Source organism: Perca flavescens, chromosome 17 (assembly GCF_004354835.1).
Source record: "Perca flavescens isolate YP-PL-M2 chromosome 17, PFLA_1.0, whole genome shotgun sequence".
NCBI lineage: Eukaryota > Metazoa > Chordata > Actinopteri > Perciformes > Percidae > Perca > Perca flavescens.
Window position 1 is genome coordinate 17136203 of NC_041347.1, and position 13994 is coordinate 17150196.

A 13994-nucleotide genomic window follows, 5' to 3' on the forward strand; every position below is an offset into this window, starting at 1 on the left:
AAAAGAATGGATGACTGAAAAAAAGACTATCAACAATTATTACTGGCATGTTAGGCTTGACATCCCCGTCTTCCCCACCGAATCCAGGTAACCCAAGTGGGAAAAATACCCTACCAAATATTTGCTTCCGGCTACCACTCTCTCTCCTCCCTTTGTTGCTCCTCCTGTCCCTTCTCTCCCTCCCTCTCTCCTTAGTGCCTGTGTTCTCCGGCCGAGCACACAGTCAGCTTCAACTTCACAGCAAGAGCAGAGCATATCAGGTTTCTACAGGACCATAAGAGTCACACGTCCCTTACTGAAGTACTAGAGGTAAGTACAGCGCGACTATCCTTCACTGCCTGACCGAGGAAGGTGAGTTGACTGAGAGAAAACAGCCAGAAGCTTACTCTGTTCTCCTGTGTCTACATTTTGTTTTCCTCTACATTTCTATTACTTCCTTATCTCTGGCCTCTTTTCACTTTGAACTCACTTTTTTACACTCTCACTCACACCTTTACCCTGACAACACTAGACCTAGAGGAACTGCTCAGGCAGTTTGTTTCTAGAGCTCATATATGTACAGTTTAAATACCCTCAGGCTACTGTGTGTTATGTTAAAGAGGGTGGTCATGTTATCTAATAATATATAGTCTCTCTGATTTCAGCAGCTTGCCTTAACCACAAGAGAAACATAGATACAGTATGTTCAGTTACTTTAGGGCCTAACCCTTGTGAAGTTATTTGCTTAAGAGAAGTACACCTATACAAAACACACAGTCAATAAGCATTTAGAAATAACTTTTTATTTATGAGTTTCATAAAGACAGAAGATGTTTTTACCACTTGATCTAGTAAATGTTGAACAAATAGAAGTGATGCAGGTATCTGATGCGGATGTGCTTTTTTTTGTATGTGTACACTATGAACAAAGCACCGACCGCCAGACATGCTATAATAACCCATGTGTCATTCTTTCTGCAACTTTTCCTGTTACTTCTAAATGTCATCACATCCTGTCCTCAATGACAAACTCCAAAGTCTCTGGTTAAATGTAGAAGTACGAAATAGATGCCTAAAGGGCACTGTTTTTCTCAGACACGAAATAGGCGTTGGTTTAACATTTATATTTACCATTTACCAAATGTCATTGTTGCACTTCTGCAAAACAGCAGCAGTTTTTTCCCCTTACCATTTTGTAACAAACTGCACTGCGACATCTTTCTCTGTGACTCAATCTGTGGGTTTCTTCTCCAATCTCAAATTCTCCTGCCTTGAATGAGTGTCATTGTATTCAGTCTTTTTGTCTTATTTCCAGACGCATCAAGCCAGAGCTTGTGCCATGAGGTGATCACTCTATAAATCCGTTTTGACTGCCAAAGTCTTTCTCATCCTGTCTTACCTGTAGACATGGGGTTATGTGAGAGCGTGAGGGGTTGGAGTTGGCCGGGCAGCGCTGGAACGTTCAGGGCCGGAGTAGGAGTGTTGCTGCTGGGACTCAGCCTGGCCCAGTCTGTCCCTCCACAGCCTGCCTGTCCAGCAGCTGCGGCCCCACAGAGCCTCGCCCAGCCCCAGTACCAGGACACAGCAGCAGTGGACGCCGGTGTGGGCTTCATGGCAGCTCTGGTCCAGTCCTTCCTTCAAACAGTCCAGCCTAAGCCTTTACCTAAAGGTCAGTGTCATCAGTATTACTCAGTAATCAAAGATCTTGAATCTCATCATGTTCTGATGCATAAGACACAGTCTGCTAAGTCATTAGCTTGATCGTTTTAAATCACAGAGCAACCAGGTGAAATTCAAATTACATTCAAATCCTTTCATGCTCCATGGTGCTGAGCAACATTTCTATACAGTCACAAAGGTGACACATCAGTTTTAACCCTCTTACCTCCCAGCTAATAATGCCCATACAGAAAGATGACAAGATTTGGCTAATCCGTATGTAAATGGTAGTTCTTGTATTTTCCACGGTCAATCTTTAACCATTAAGTCATTAACCGATGTTTTAAGGCCAGTGTTTCCTTATTCCCAAACTTGTGATGTGACGTAATTGTTGCTCCATAAAACCTTCTATATTACTTCCTGCTTGGTATGAATTTCAAACAGGAAACAAAAATGTACTCAAAAAACACAATGAACAACCTTTGCCCAGTTCAGAGTCATTGAATGAGACCAATAGCCACAATCAATGAGGCATAAAGAACTGTGTAGGTGTCAACCGTTGATTATGGCTTTGTTTGGCTTTGGTTTTTTTGTTGGTGTAAAAATCTAATGTGTCCAGAAAGCTGTACTGGTTTCCTAGTAACCACAACATGGAGGTGTCAGATTTCCACTTTTACAATGCGAGAGATTAAGATGTTTGTACGGACCACAGGACACAATGTCCCAATGGCCGGGCTTGTGTACATGGACAACTGGGACAGAAACCAGTAGCGTGGAATATTAATTAGGTATCCCTGGGTTCTGTGTCTTCTGAAGTTATTCAAAAACACAGTCACAAAACCCTTTTTTTTCTTATCAATTTCTTTTTAGATCTGATCCTGCAAATAGTCCATGATAATAACCAAGTGCTGTCAAATCAAGAAATCATCAAAAAAGTAAGTGAATGTTTTTATGAGATTAACATATTCTAGGATGTTGTTTTGAACTTCCATGTATGTGGGTAAAACAAACAGACACACCTTCCTCACAGCCTCTTGAGCTGGTAATCTGAGAATGTTTAATGTTAAAGCAGCCTTGTGTGTATTTTTCCTAGTCGACTGAATTTACTGAGACTCTTTTGTCCACTTTGATTGTGGACTTTGCCCACAGTAAAGTAAAACTTCTGTCGTAAAGTAAAAAATATGCCGCTGTTATACCATCTTGTGACATTTTAGTTGTAATACATGTCATTTGTCTCTATGTATGTGTCTGTGTGCGTGTTTGGTGTTCAGGTCCTGGTGTATCAAGTGGGTTTCCTGGTGTGTGCAGCCATTGGCGTACTGTACATTGTTCTGATGCCCATAGTTGGTTTCTTCTTGGCGTGCTGTCGCTGTTGTGGCAACTGTGGTGGGAAGATGTACCAGAAGCAGACATCCTCCATTCATTGTCGCAGAAGAACTTTCTACTGGACTGCATTCGTCACCACAGTTATTATCCTGTGAGTTTTGTGTGTGTGTGTGTGTGTGTGTGCGTGCAGTTTTGAACAACATAATGATGTGTTATTTGAAATTACCGTTGAATAAAGACAGCTTGAATGTGCATGCCTTACTGCCTTTGTGTGTCTCCCTTGGTTCATGACACAATTTTAATTGTTTGTGTGTGTGTGTGTGCGCTTGTAGTGCTGGGAACATATGCATGTTCAAAAGTAACGAAGCCATGAAAGTGAGTGTGGAGCAGAGTCAAGTGGAGCTCAACCAAACTATAGGCAACCTCCACTCCTTCCTCACTGCTGTGCCTCAGGTAAGAGAAAACCTTGTGTTGATTGCAGAGCATGTTATGAGCATGGAAATATACAAAGGTCTGGGATCTCAATGTGGCAGCATTGATCAGATTAGTCACATTAATTCCTGCCATCAGTTTGCAGTGAGTCGACAGCTTTTGTGAGATGCAAATAAACCTGCAAATTATCCAGTCAGTCCACTGACTCTGCAGTGTCAATACACTTATCTCAAGATACAAGGGAGCGGGAAAAGCAGAGTAGTGTTCTGTTTGTTCTTCTTCATTTGCAAAAGCTGCTATGTACAATTAGCTTGTATTTCAACCCATATGTTATGTGCACACTTTAAAACTGTTTGCTTCTCCGCTGCCTATCTCCAGCAAGTCAACGATGTGGTGAATGAAAGCTACAGAACTGTACAGGAGGTTACCACAAACCTAGATGGTAAGAACAGGAAGGTAATAATGTAAAAATAGAGGAACCACTTTTGTTTTGACTCCAACGGCTGCGATCCAGTGTTTGTTCTAAACACGTGATTAACCACCTCACCCCTGTTTGTTTGTATTTATTAGCCATTGGACCTCAGTTGGGAACAGAGATCAAGGAGCGATTCAGAGGAACCCTGGAACCAGCGCTGAGCTCAGTTAGACTCCTGTACCAAGGTATGGTATACCTGCATGCTCTGTCCTGTTTCAGTCTGAGCATGTTAATCCTTGTGTGCATATTTGACAGGAGATTAGTAATCATAGGTGGGGTGCTGTTCATGAGTGCATTGTATATTTCACTTCTTACCCTGACACTAAAAACTGTTTTCAAGAAGATATTGATAGATAGATAGATAGATAGATAGATAGATAGATAGATAGATAGATAGATAGATAGATAGATAGATAGATAGATAGATAGATAGATAGATAGATAGATAGATAGATAGATAGATAGTCAAAAGCAGGGATGTCCTGATCAGTAATGTTGCTTCTAATCCTGATATAAATTCTTTAATGTTGAGTCTCTGCCAAACCTACATAAAAAAGCTAAGCATTTTAATGTTTAGCTTTCTTAGCTAATACTATACAATTCTTCAGTTTAAGTAGAATAAACATGCATCCTTTCAACATATGGCTGCAAATCAATACTTTAAAAGAAAGTGTTAATTATTGGGTTTTGTAATTGAGTGTAGAGGTTTGCAGCATAAAGTACAATTTTTTTTTGGCTGCAGTAATTTCGCCTTTTCCAAGATGACAAAGGTGCTGATACATAATTTACCGCCATGTTGCTTCACTGCACTTCCACTCTTAGAGTAACACAGAGCAGGCGTAGTAGAGCAATATGGAAAATAATAAAAGCAGCTGGATTATCTTCCTTTATAATCAATTTCCTGATGTTCTTTCTCTTATGCTGCTCTGTTTTTGTTAGGACTTACATTCAGTTCAACTTTAAATTGCTTTTGAATTCAAAGCCAGGTAGCATCACAAATGTCACAGATGAATGTATTAAAATTATTTTCTAAACATGCATACACTGATTATGTGTGTTTTTCATTTGTGTGAGCAGAGACTGTAAACACTAGTCTTCAAGTGGACAAGCTGAACTCATCTTTGGCCCAGCTGCAGTCCAGCATGAACCGCATCCAGGCCAATGTCACTGCTGTTAAAAATCAAATAAATCAGACTTTATCCAAACCAAACTGCACTGGCTGTAACATCCTGCAGTCTGAGCTACAGAACCTACCAGTGGATACCTCCATTACCGTAAGTACTGATTCTGCGTAACCTGGTGTGTAAAAATGGATGTTCCTGTGTTTTCTTCCTGAATGGAATCCTGCCAGGCCAGCTCCAGTGTTTAATGCAAAAGAGGAGTTAGGTTTGACTGCTCAGATTATAAACTTCCTAAAATACAGACGAATTAGCTGGTTTGACAAGACATCACAATGAAGCAACAGGAAGATTCATTTATGCAAACTACTTCTGACGCAGGCTGAGACAGCGTGACACATTAAAATAGCTCTTCATTTTTGGTTTTATCTAAACAGCTCATTTGTCCTCCGCCCATCTGTTCTCTATTCCTCCTACACTAATTCTGACACATACGCACTCTCCTCTCCTCTCCTCTCCTCATCAGCATTGAACTTGTAAATGCTTGTTTTGCTGAAGTCTGCTGCCCCCCTCTGTTAGTTTAAAGTACAACATGTCATTACATTTGATTGCTGGTCACAATGGTAGCATGCTTGTGTCTCTGGTTGTTCCACAGATTCCCAGCTTCAATGAGTTCCAGTCTGCAGTGGATGAAATCAACAAAATAAATCTCACATCCAAAATCAAGAAAGTCGGTGACTCATAATAAACACAAATATAATATCAATCTTGATAATGTATGCCTGCCTACTTAACTAATCTGAATAAGCGTAAAACCAAAGATAATGTAATCATTGCTTAGCTACACACTTTAGGTGAAGCTTATGTGTGTAAACAGAGTTAAATCAATGGCTGACTACAGAAAAGCCACTTTTTTTTTTTTTTAATAGAAAAGAGCTTGACAGATAGACACAATTCAACTTCAACACTATATTTAACATATGTTTACTTGATATTCAATAAACGCACTGACTTTTCAGGTGGAGGATTATCTTGACAGCATCCCCCAGAGGGTGACCAATGACACCAAGGATGCAGTTCAAAGTGAGTGAGCACATTCACTGCCACAAACTTTAGGCCTTCACTTCTCTTAATTAACTTTAGTTGTAAGATAAGATCAATTTTAAAACGATATACGTTTGTGTGTGTTTTTAGGCAGCAAGCAGATGTTGGATAACATAAAAATACAGATCTCTCAGGTAACCAATGACATCCCTTTATCTGAGCTGACCAACGTGTTGGAGACTCTGAACCAGGTGCAGAGAGAAATCGGCAGTGTTGCACCAAAAGTCGAGAAAGCTGAGTATATTAGGTAAAAAAAGCCTGTATGTGCAAACAACACGTGATCAATGCAAGAAAAAACTGAAAATCAGTCATTACATGTGTATACCTCTCCAGATGGACAGTGTGCGTGGTCCTGTGCTGCGTGGTCCTTCTGGTGGTGCTGTGTAACCTCCTGGGTCTGGTCCTGGGCCCTCTGGGTCTGACACCCAAAGCAGACCCCACAAAGCGCTCCTGCACGTCGGATTGTGGAGGCATCTTCCTCATAATGTGAGTGCTGAATTGTAATGTCGTATCATTTTTAGTCTCATATGATGCTCTTATCCAGGGCGGAAACGTCAAACTGTTCAAACTGTTTCACCTCCTTACCGCTTGTTTGACCTCTGACCTGGATGTGGTTACAGGGGCGCAGGTTTCAGCTTCCTCTTCTCCTGGCTGTTCATGATAGGGGTGCTGGTGCTGTTCTTGCTGGGCGGGAATGTTTACACTCTGCTCTGTCGGCCATGGAGCAACGGAGAACTGCTAAAGGTAGCTATAAAAAAACACACACTAATATCTGTGCGCATCAGAAATACAAAGACACTACAGGCGCTGTGTGAGATATCTTGGTGTTAACATTTTATCATATTGCCTCCTCTCTCCATAGCTCATTGATACTCCAGGTTTAATTCCAGGGTTGGAGATAGGTCAAACTTTGGGACTGAAAACCAACATCAGTATATCTGATATCTATAGGTATGTGATGTCAATCCACCGCTCACACAGGAACTAATGCTTATACACATGTGCATGCATACACACAGGCTGGTCTCCATGTAATGTAGTTTCATTTGCTATCTCGTGACATCCATTACACACCTGTCCATCCCATTGTGGGTTTAAAGTTGGCGGGATTCATAAAGCACTGCAAATCTGTTATCTTGTTTAGGTGCTGTACAAATATGTTAGACTTGATGTTAATGTTTACAGGGACTGTGAGAATAACCAGCCTCTGTGGACAACGCTGCACTTGTATGAGCTCATAAACCTTGAAGACCTGCTCAATGTATCTAAAGTGAGTTTCCTGATTGTCCTTTTTAATTTTTCAAAAATAAATAATGTTCAAACCTACAATCATTTTATTAAACATATGTTGAAATGTGTCGGTCACACTCAGTACACAGAGCAGATCCAGCAGCTCTTTGAGAATAAAAACATCACTCTGCCCACCATCACTTTCCTGAGCCCTGAAGATAAAAACCAACTCAGCAACTTCTCCAAAAGGGCGACAAATATTGACTTCACTGCTGTCACGCGGAAGGTGGGCATTATTCATGGGCTTGCATGTATCTTTGTGTAGATTTATCGCCATTATTACATGTATCTGCGTGTCACGTAATCGTGATCTGGTGTTCCTTTCTTGTCTCTCTCAGATGAACAACATTTCCAGCATCAATCTGAATACAACAGCAGATAAAATTGATGCGATCGCTGTGACACAAGTGAGTCACGAGACATTCAAGTTTTTCTCGATTGCTAAGGCACATTTCTTGAAACCCTCACCCATTTTCTCAAAACTATAAACATACAACCAAATTCTCAAACTATATTCACAAAACATCTGACTCTGCTGGCAAAATCAAACAATGCTTTTAGATCATACACATAGCCAGTCAATAACTAAACACTACAGAGCATTCATTAGACATTACCTCAAACATTTCTACTTGTAGAACAATGCAGTAGTCCAACAAAGGCCAAAGAACAAAGGAAACGAAATGAAAAGCACATGACAGTACACTAAAAAATATTGTGGAACCGCAAAATCAGACATCAACATTCAATGCTCCTGTGCCACCTGTGCACTCTGAACTGGCTTATACTGTGTTCTCTACAATTGGTTTGATCACCTCAGTAGAAACATTGGTTACAATTTTGAGTTGTGTGTAAACGATGACAACTGTGTTGTAGTTGTGTTTAACTTTTGCTGCCTGTGTTAACCATTTTGGAGCACAATCACAGTGTTAAATGTGTTTTAGCGAGTGAGAATGTGTTTAGAGTTTTGCAAGAAGAGTTATTGATTCCACAAATGGGTTTAGGCCACTGAGCATTTGGTTCACAGAATTAGGAGAATTTAGTGTTTTAGCAATTCAGAAAAACTGTAACATAACACAAAATGCCCTGTTGATATTTTACTCCTTACTCTGCTTTTCTATAAACACGTCACATGTTATTTTTACTATTAAACTATTTGCTTTTTTTCAGTTAAACAATGCTAGTAAAAAAGAGCTCCAAAATGAGGCCAGGGACTTGAGGCAGATCCAGACCAACATAGAAACAACCATCATCCCACAACTGGTGAGTAGCCTGCCCCATCTCGGCTGCCATCTCTCCTAATCTCCTCATTCTGGTTTTCCTTTTCCCGTGTTGGCCCCCCATCTGAACTTAAACATAGATACCTACTGCTTTTGCCCTCAGAAAAACCTGAACTCGACCCTCCAGAGCTTTGGATCCATTGCAGTAAAAATCAATGTGAGTGCACTGACTAACACCTGGAACTGCCAAGAGGAAAGGTCATTCTCCTCTCTTTCTTCCTGTGGCTCATTCTCTCCTCTCCGGCTCATCTAGGGAACAGTGGGGGAGGTGCTGAGCAACGTGGGAGCAGCACAAGACTTCCTCAACACAAAAACAGCACAGATCGTCAGGACCGTGAGTAGAGCCACGAGTCACATGGGTTAGAAGAAAATGTGCTCCATGTGGTCTGTTAATGCCTGTGGTCGGTCAGTCATTTAGCCAGAGGGGGCGAGGGGGAGGTGGGCTGCTTATATTTGTAAAAATGTGCCTGTTGGTTACACATCTACAGCGCATTAATTCCATTTAGTGTCCAATTGTATTCTTCTTCAATTGTAGTTGCGAAAGCTTTTTGGTAACGAAATACTAGTTCCATTGAAGTGAAGCAGATGTACTGAGGGGTCCAGGATGATATATTGTGTCATGTATAGTAAACACTCAAAAAGAAACAACACTGAACATATTACACCAATCTTAGGTGTAGCTTCCAGTGTGTCATAGAATAGGGTGTAAAGTAAAAATACATCTATGACTGTCCTTGACCATGTGAACTCTTCCTGCAATCTACTAACCATCCTCAGAGAACTACGCACCTCAGAGTTGTAACAAACAAACTGGAACAACTCACCCTGACTTTAATGACCTTTAAATCCACTGTCTTTACTTTAATTTTCCACATTGCACTTACATCTTGACCTAATGTTAATAAATCCCATGAAAAGACCAAAACTAACAATGTGTAAGTCAATCCCTCCATATCTTCTGACTTCCCAACCTTGTTGGTTGCACTAAGCCCATTCGTTTCTAGTGAAGATAAAAAAATGTAAGAAACCACTGTATCTAGTTTTTTGTAAAAAGAAAAAGTAATTTCCTAAAACAGATGGACATTATAGTTTTAGGTAAAAGTTGGCCAAACAGCAGTACATATTTCATTTGTTTGGGACTATTTTAAGATGCTGATCTCGTGGTCTAGTGAGTATTTACGGCACCAGGACTGTATACGTGGGATTGACTCAAAATAAACTACAGTGCCCATGTTTATGGTAATGAAGGACCATATAACCCAGTGCAAAAGTGTGCCTTATTTATGTGTTTTTAATATTTTTTGGACAACAATGGAGGTCTATTGCACACAAGAATAAGCTGTGTCAGTGTGTTGGATTAAGTCATTGTTGGTGGTCAGTCTTTTCATGGGATTTGTTGACAGTAAGTGAAATATAAAATATCACCAGCTATTAATGTTTTAATGCATTATGTAAAGCACTTTGATTTGCGTCTGTGCATGAAATGTTCTACATAACCTAATTGCCTCGCCATGCCTTATCATACTGCCATTGCAGTTATTTACGGGTCACTTCAGAGGATTTACCCAGAATTCCACATGCTGAGATGGCCAGACGTTCCACCGATTCCTCATGACCTCCCATTGTAAAGCAGGGAGAAAATGTGTGGAATTTACTCTCTTTCTCTCTGTCACGTTCATAGGAGAGCAAAAAGTTTTTGGACTGTCAGCTGAATTACTTCATTGTTTTTGCTGACTGGGCCAACATCACGGTAAAGTTTGTTCAGATTTTTACACTTTTACCCAAACAAAATGTGTGTCTAATGTGTGTATGTTTGTACTGTTACTGATCTGTGTATTCTCCCTCAGATAACACAGCAGGTGGGCCGTTGTGGGCCGGTGGCGGGAGCTGTGGACTCTGTTGAGATTATCCTATGCTCACACATTGTGGAGTCTCTGGTGAGGATCAGACGTTGTTAGCTCCACCTACAGCTACATCCCTCATTGATTTCTTTTTGACAAATACTCTGAAGTCTGGAGAGTATGGACTAGTTTAAAAAAAAATAGCAATTTTTATGTTTGTCAAAAGTCACTCTTCAGTCCTGTATTGTTCTCTTTCTCTCTCTCTTTAGAATGCATTCTGGTTCAGTCTGGGCTGGTGCATGATCTTCTTCATCCCCAGCATCATCTTTTCTATCAAACTAGCCAAGTACTACCGGAGGATGAAGTACTCTGATGCCTATGAGTAAGCACAAAAAAAAACTGTATCCTGTATTATTTCACTGTACTGGCTGCCCTTGACCACTCTTAATGTCTCTATTTCCAGCAACCACTTAATTATGACTCACATACCGCGGGCCCAGACGAAATTTACCTGAGAAGCCGGCATGTGTGGGTTACAGCTTTAAAAGACTGCAGGCACAACTGTGGCAGAACTTGACAAACTAAAGACACATGGTGCAATCCTAAACAGATGTGACACATTGTTACTCTGGTGAAAAGTCTTAAACTGAAAAAAAGTGAGGTAACTTTTTTTTTTAACTCCAATTTTCAGCATAGAGTGGAGAAGCTGAAGTGACTGCAGTAGTCATGCATTACATGTCAAACATCACACACAGCATCTTTGACATCAGTTGACATCAGGGGGACACAGGGAATCTGCAGGGATTTTTTTCACCATTTTAAATAAACATATCAAAGAGATTTATTGTATTCCATAAATGTTTTGTAAGTATTTATTGTATGAACTGAGCTGCTGCTGAATTCTGAGAATATATACTTCACATTTCAAACTGCGAAGCAGATTTTTGTTGATCAGAGTTGATCCCTGAGAACGCAGCAGTGTGTTACTGTGCCAACAGGCTTCTTATAATGTTACAGCCTCTGTCTGTTCATTGCCATTGTTCTGCACCCTAATTTCAATGGGAAACACTTTTTAATTAGATATTTAATTACACTTGCACTTATTTCAGAAGTCAAAGCACAAATCTTTTTGTAAGAATCATGAAATGAATACTCTTTTTGTGTGACAGATGTGACGGGTATAACTGGTATCACTGCTGTTTGCAAACAAGACAATGCAAGTTTTTTGGTACAATTTTGATTGCAAATATGTTTTTGTACATATTGATTTTAACTGATGCGATTCATGATTCGATAATGATGAATTTTGTACTACTTTGTACTAGTAGATTGTGTTTGAGCTTTCTGTTACACAGCACTTTATATGGTCTGTTTGCTCAATGTGAAAAAAAGGTTGTGAACATTTCTGCCAGCTGTTGTGAAAACTGCTGTAAGTAAAAATTGCCACTGATAACAAACGCAATGAGTCTGCTGTGCATTTTGCTACCTTTTACTACCGTAACATGAGTGGAATCTCAGGGATCAGTCAGTCTATTTTCCACACAAACCATGAAAATGCTTTTCACAGTGCACATTTGTAGCCCGGCATGCCCCTTTGGATCGTACACATCAACAATTTGTTTAACAAAAGTCTGCTATGGTGACAAATGCAGTCTCTGCAAAGAGACACAAAACAGTTAAAAGCAAGTTATGTTTTACTGTGATAGACAAAGATGGTGTGTCTTTGTAATCACAATAACTGTCAGGCATCTGTTATCCATGCAAACAGTTCAACTCTTAAGTTCCCCACTCATGTGACACTGATTAATGAACATATGACAAGAGGGAATTTGTGTGAGCTGGTTGTAAACTGATGTAAAGATTTTACAATAATATGAATCATGCTTCCTTGTGTTGATTAGATAATGGTCAAATAACAACAGACATATATTGTGGTAAAGGACTTTTTTAAGCACAGGAAGTTTTATAGCAAAATGTCTATAGATAACATGACTCTGAGTTGTACTGAAATCCGAGGTGTATAAGGTGAACAGAAAAGGAGAAAGCACAGTCCCCTGTGGAGTCCCTGTACCACTCACCACCATGTCAGACAGAACACGGTCCAGACGCATGCTGGAAGCCAACAGACAGCTGGCTGGCTCAGGTCTGCAGGTATTCAGTATTAAAAAGTATCACCACCCTCAAAAGTATTTTGAAGCTTTGGTGTTGCTTTTCTCTCGTCCCATGAAAATGTCCTTTAATGCAGTTCTTCTTCCACTGATGCAGTCATTGGCGCAGCTCTGTAGCATATATTCAGCTGTTCAGGGACAAGCAGAGGACGAGGCCAGCCTCTGTTTATATTCATTACTGTTTACAGGATGACATCTATAATTAGAACAAGTCAATCGATGGCATTACAGCACCATCGTGACTCAAACCCTTGTAATATGAGAGGCTGGATAGAGAGAAACTCAATCTAAAGAAAGAAATGTGACACAAAGTGAAAGAAAGAAAGTGGGAGGGAAATATAGAGATTGGCTGATGGATGTTAGGTATCAGGTTTCTGCAGCCCTCTGCTGTTTTCTTGCCCTTTGGGCAGACTCAGCCTCTTATCACCCTCTCCCTCATACACTAAAGATACAGGATACCCTCCACTTTCTACCTCTACACTTATGCCACTCCTGTGATCATACCCCCTTACATCCCCATGTGGAACCTGACTATTTGCTGTGACAACCAGCAGCCACACACATGCACTCAGTGTTCTGCTTTTGTCGTTTTCAGAGTTAGTTAAGAGAAGCTTAATGGGTAACGACTGAACATTCCTCTTATAGGCCCTGACCATGGAAACGAGTGCATTTACACACTCAAATCCTTCCACTAGATCTCTCTCTCTCTCTCTCTCTCTCACACACACACACACACACACACACACACACACACACACACGGGACTGCAGCTGTAAGTGGATTTGTCCATGGAAGGGATATGGTGAAACTCAGAAATGGGGGCAGTGGATCATGTGAATGAATAATTGTGTGTACACAACTATAGCTAAGCTTTTTTTTTTTTAAGCAGTAGACTGTTTTTCAGTTTAGACTGAAAACAGCTGTAACTGAATAAATAAACCTGAAAAGTGTATATTGGCCTTGACATGTTAGTTGTTTTAAGACCAAATAGTGTGTGATCTGTCAGCTAGACCTGTTGTTGTCTATTAGAGTGAATGGAATATGCTGAGAGAGCTGAACCAACCAGAACTACAACAATCAGTGGGAACAGGGATGTGGCAGGTAGGTTTGTCACCTACCTGTTACATGTGTTTAAAAGTACCATTAAACGAAACCAGCTGACACATACACATATCCAGGCCCATATGTATAGGGCAGGGATGTAACAGGGGCACAATATAATGCAAGCTAAATCGGAGCAATGAAAACCTCACACTGCATATTACAAGCTTCACAGATGTTGCAGAACAAGTAAATTAATATGTAAAACTCGGGACAGCAAA

The 13994-nt window shown here is 40.4% G+C and overlaps 1 protein-coding gene across 1 annotated transcript; it reads left to right on the forward strand.

Annotated features, from left to right (window-relative positions):
- Nucleotides 1-191: 191 nt before the first annotated feature.
- On the forward strand, nucleotides 192-11966 carry prom2 (prominin 2). Its single transcript, XM_028604327.1, has 24 exons — nucleotides 192-309; nucleotides 1385-1648; nucleotides 2509-2573; nucleotides 2910-3115; nucleotides 3297-3417; nucleotides 3775-3838; nucleotides 3967-4056; nucleotides 4949-5145; nucleotides 5645-5719; nucleotides 6009-6072; nucleotides 6184-6340; nucleotides 6427-6579; nucleotides 6714-6837; nucleotides 6956-7044; nucleotides 7279-7363; nucleotides 7466-7609; nucleotides 7722-7790; nucleotides 8554-8646; nucleotides 8767-8820; nucleotides 8917-8997; nucleotides 10345-10413; nucleotides 10511-10600; nucleotides 10774-10886; nucleotides 10968-11966. Exons 2-24 carry the CDS (start codon nucleotides 1387-1389, stop codon nucleotides 11017-11019), a joined length of 2517 nt encoding a protein of 838 aa, XP_028460128.1. The 5' UTR covers nucleotides 192-309; nucleotides 1385-1386; the 3' UTR covers nucleotides 11020-11966.
- Nucleotides 11967-13994: the final 2028 nt, after the last annotated feature.

Excerpts from the sequence above, each read along its gene's own strand:
- prom2 (XM_028604327.1), top strand. The coding sequence starts at position 1,387 with ATGGGGTTATGTGAGAGCGTGAGGGGTTGGAGTTGGCCGGGCAGCGCT. Across the intron at positions 2,574-2,909 it reads ATCAAGAAATCATCAAAAAA|GTCCTGGTGTATCAAGTGGG; the intron begins GTAAGTGAATGT and ends TTTGGTGTTCAG. Across the intron at positions 7,610-7,721 it reads TCACTGCTGTCACGCGGAAG|ATGAACAACATTTCCAGCAT; the intron begins GTGGGCATTATT and ends TGTCTCTCTCAG.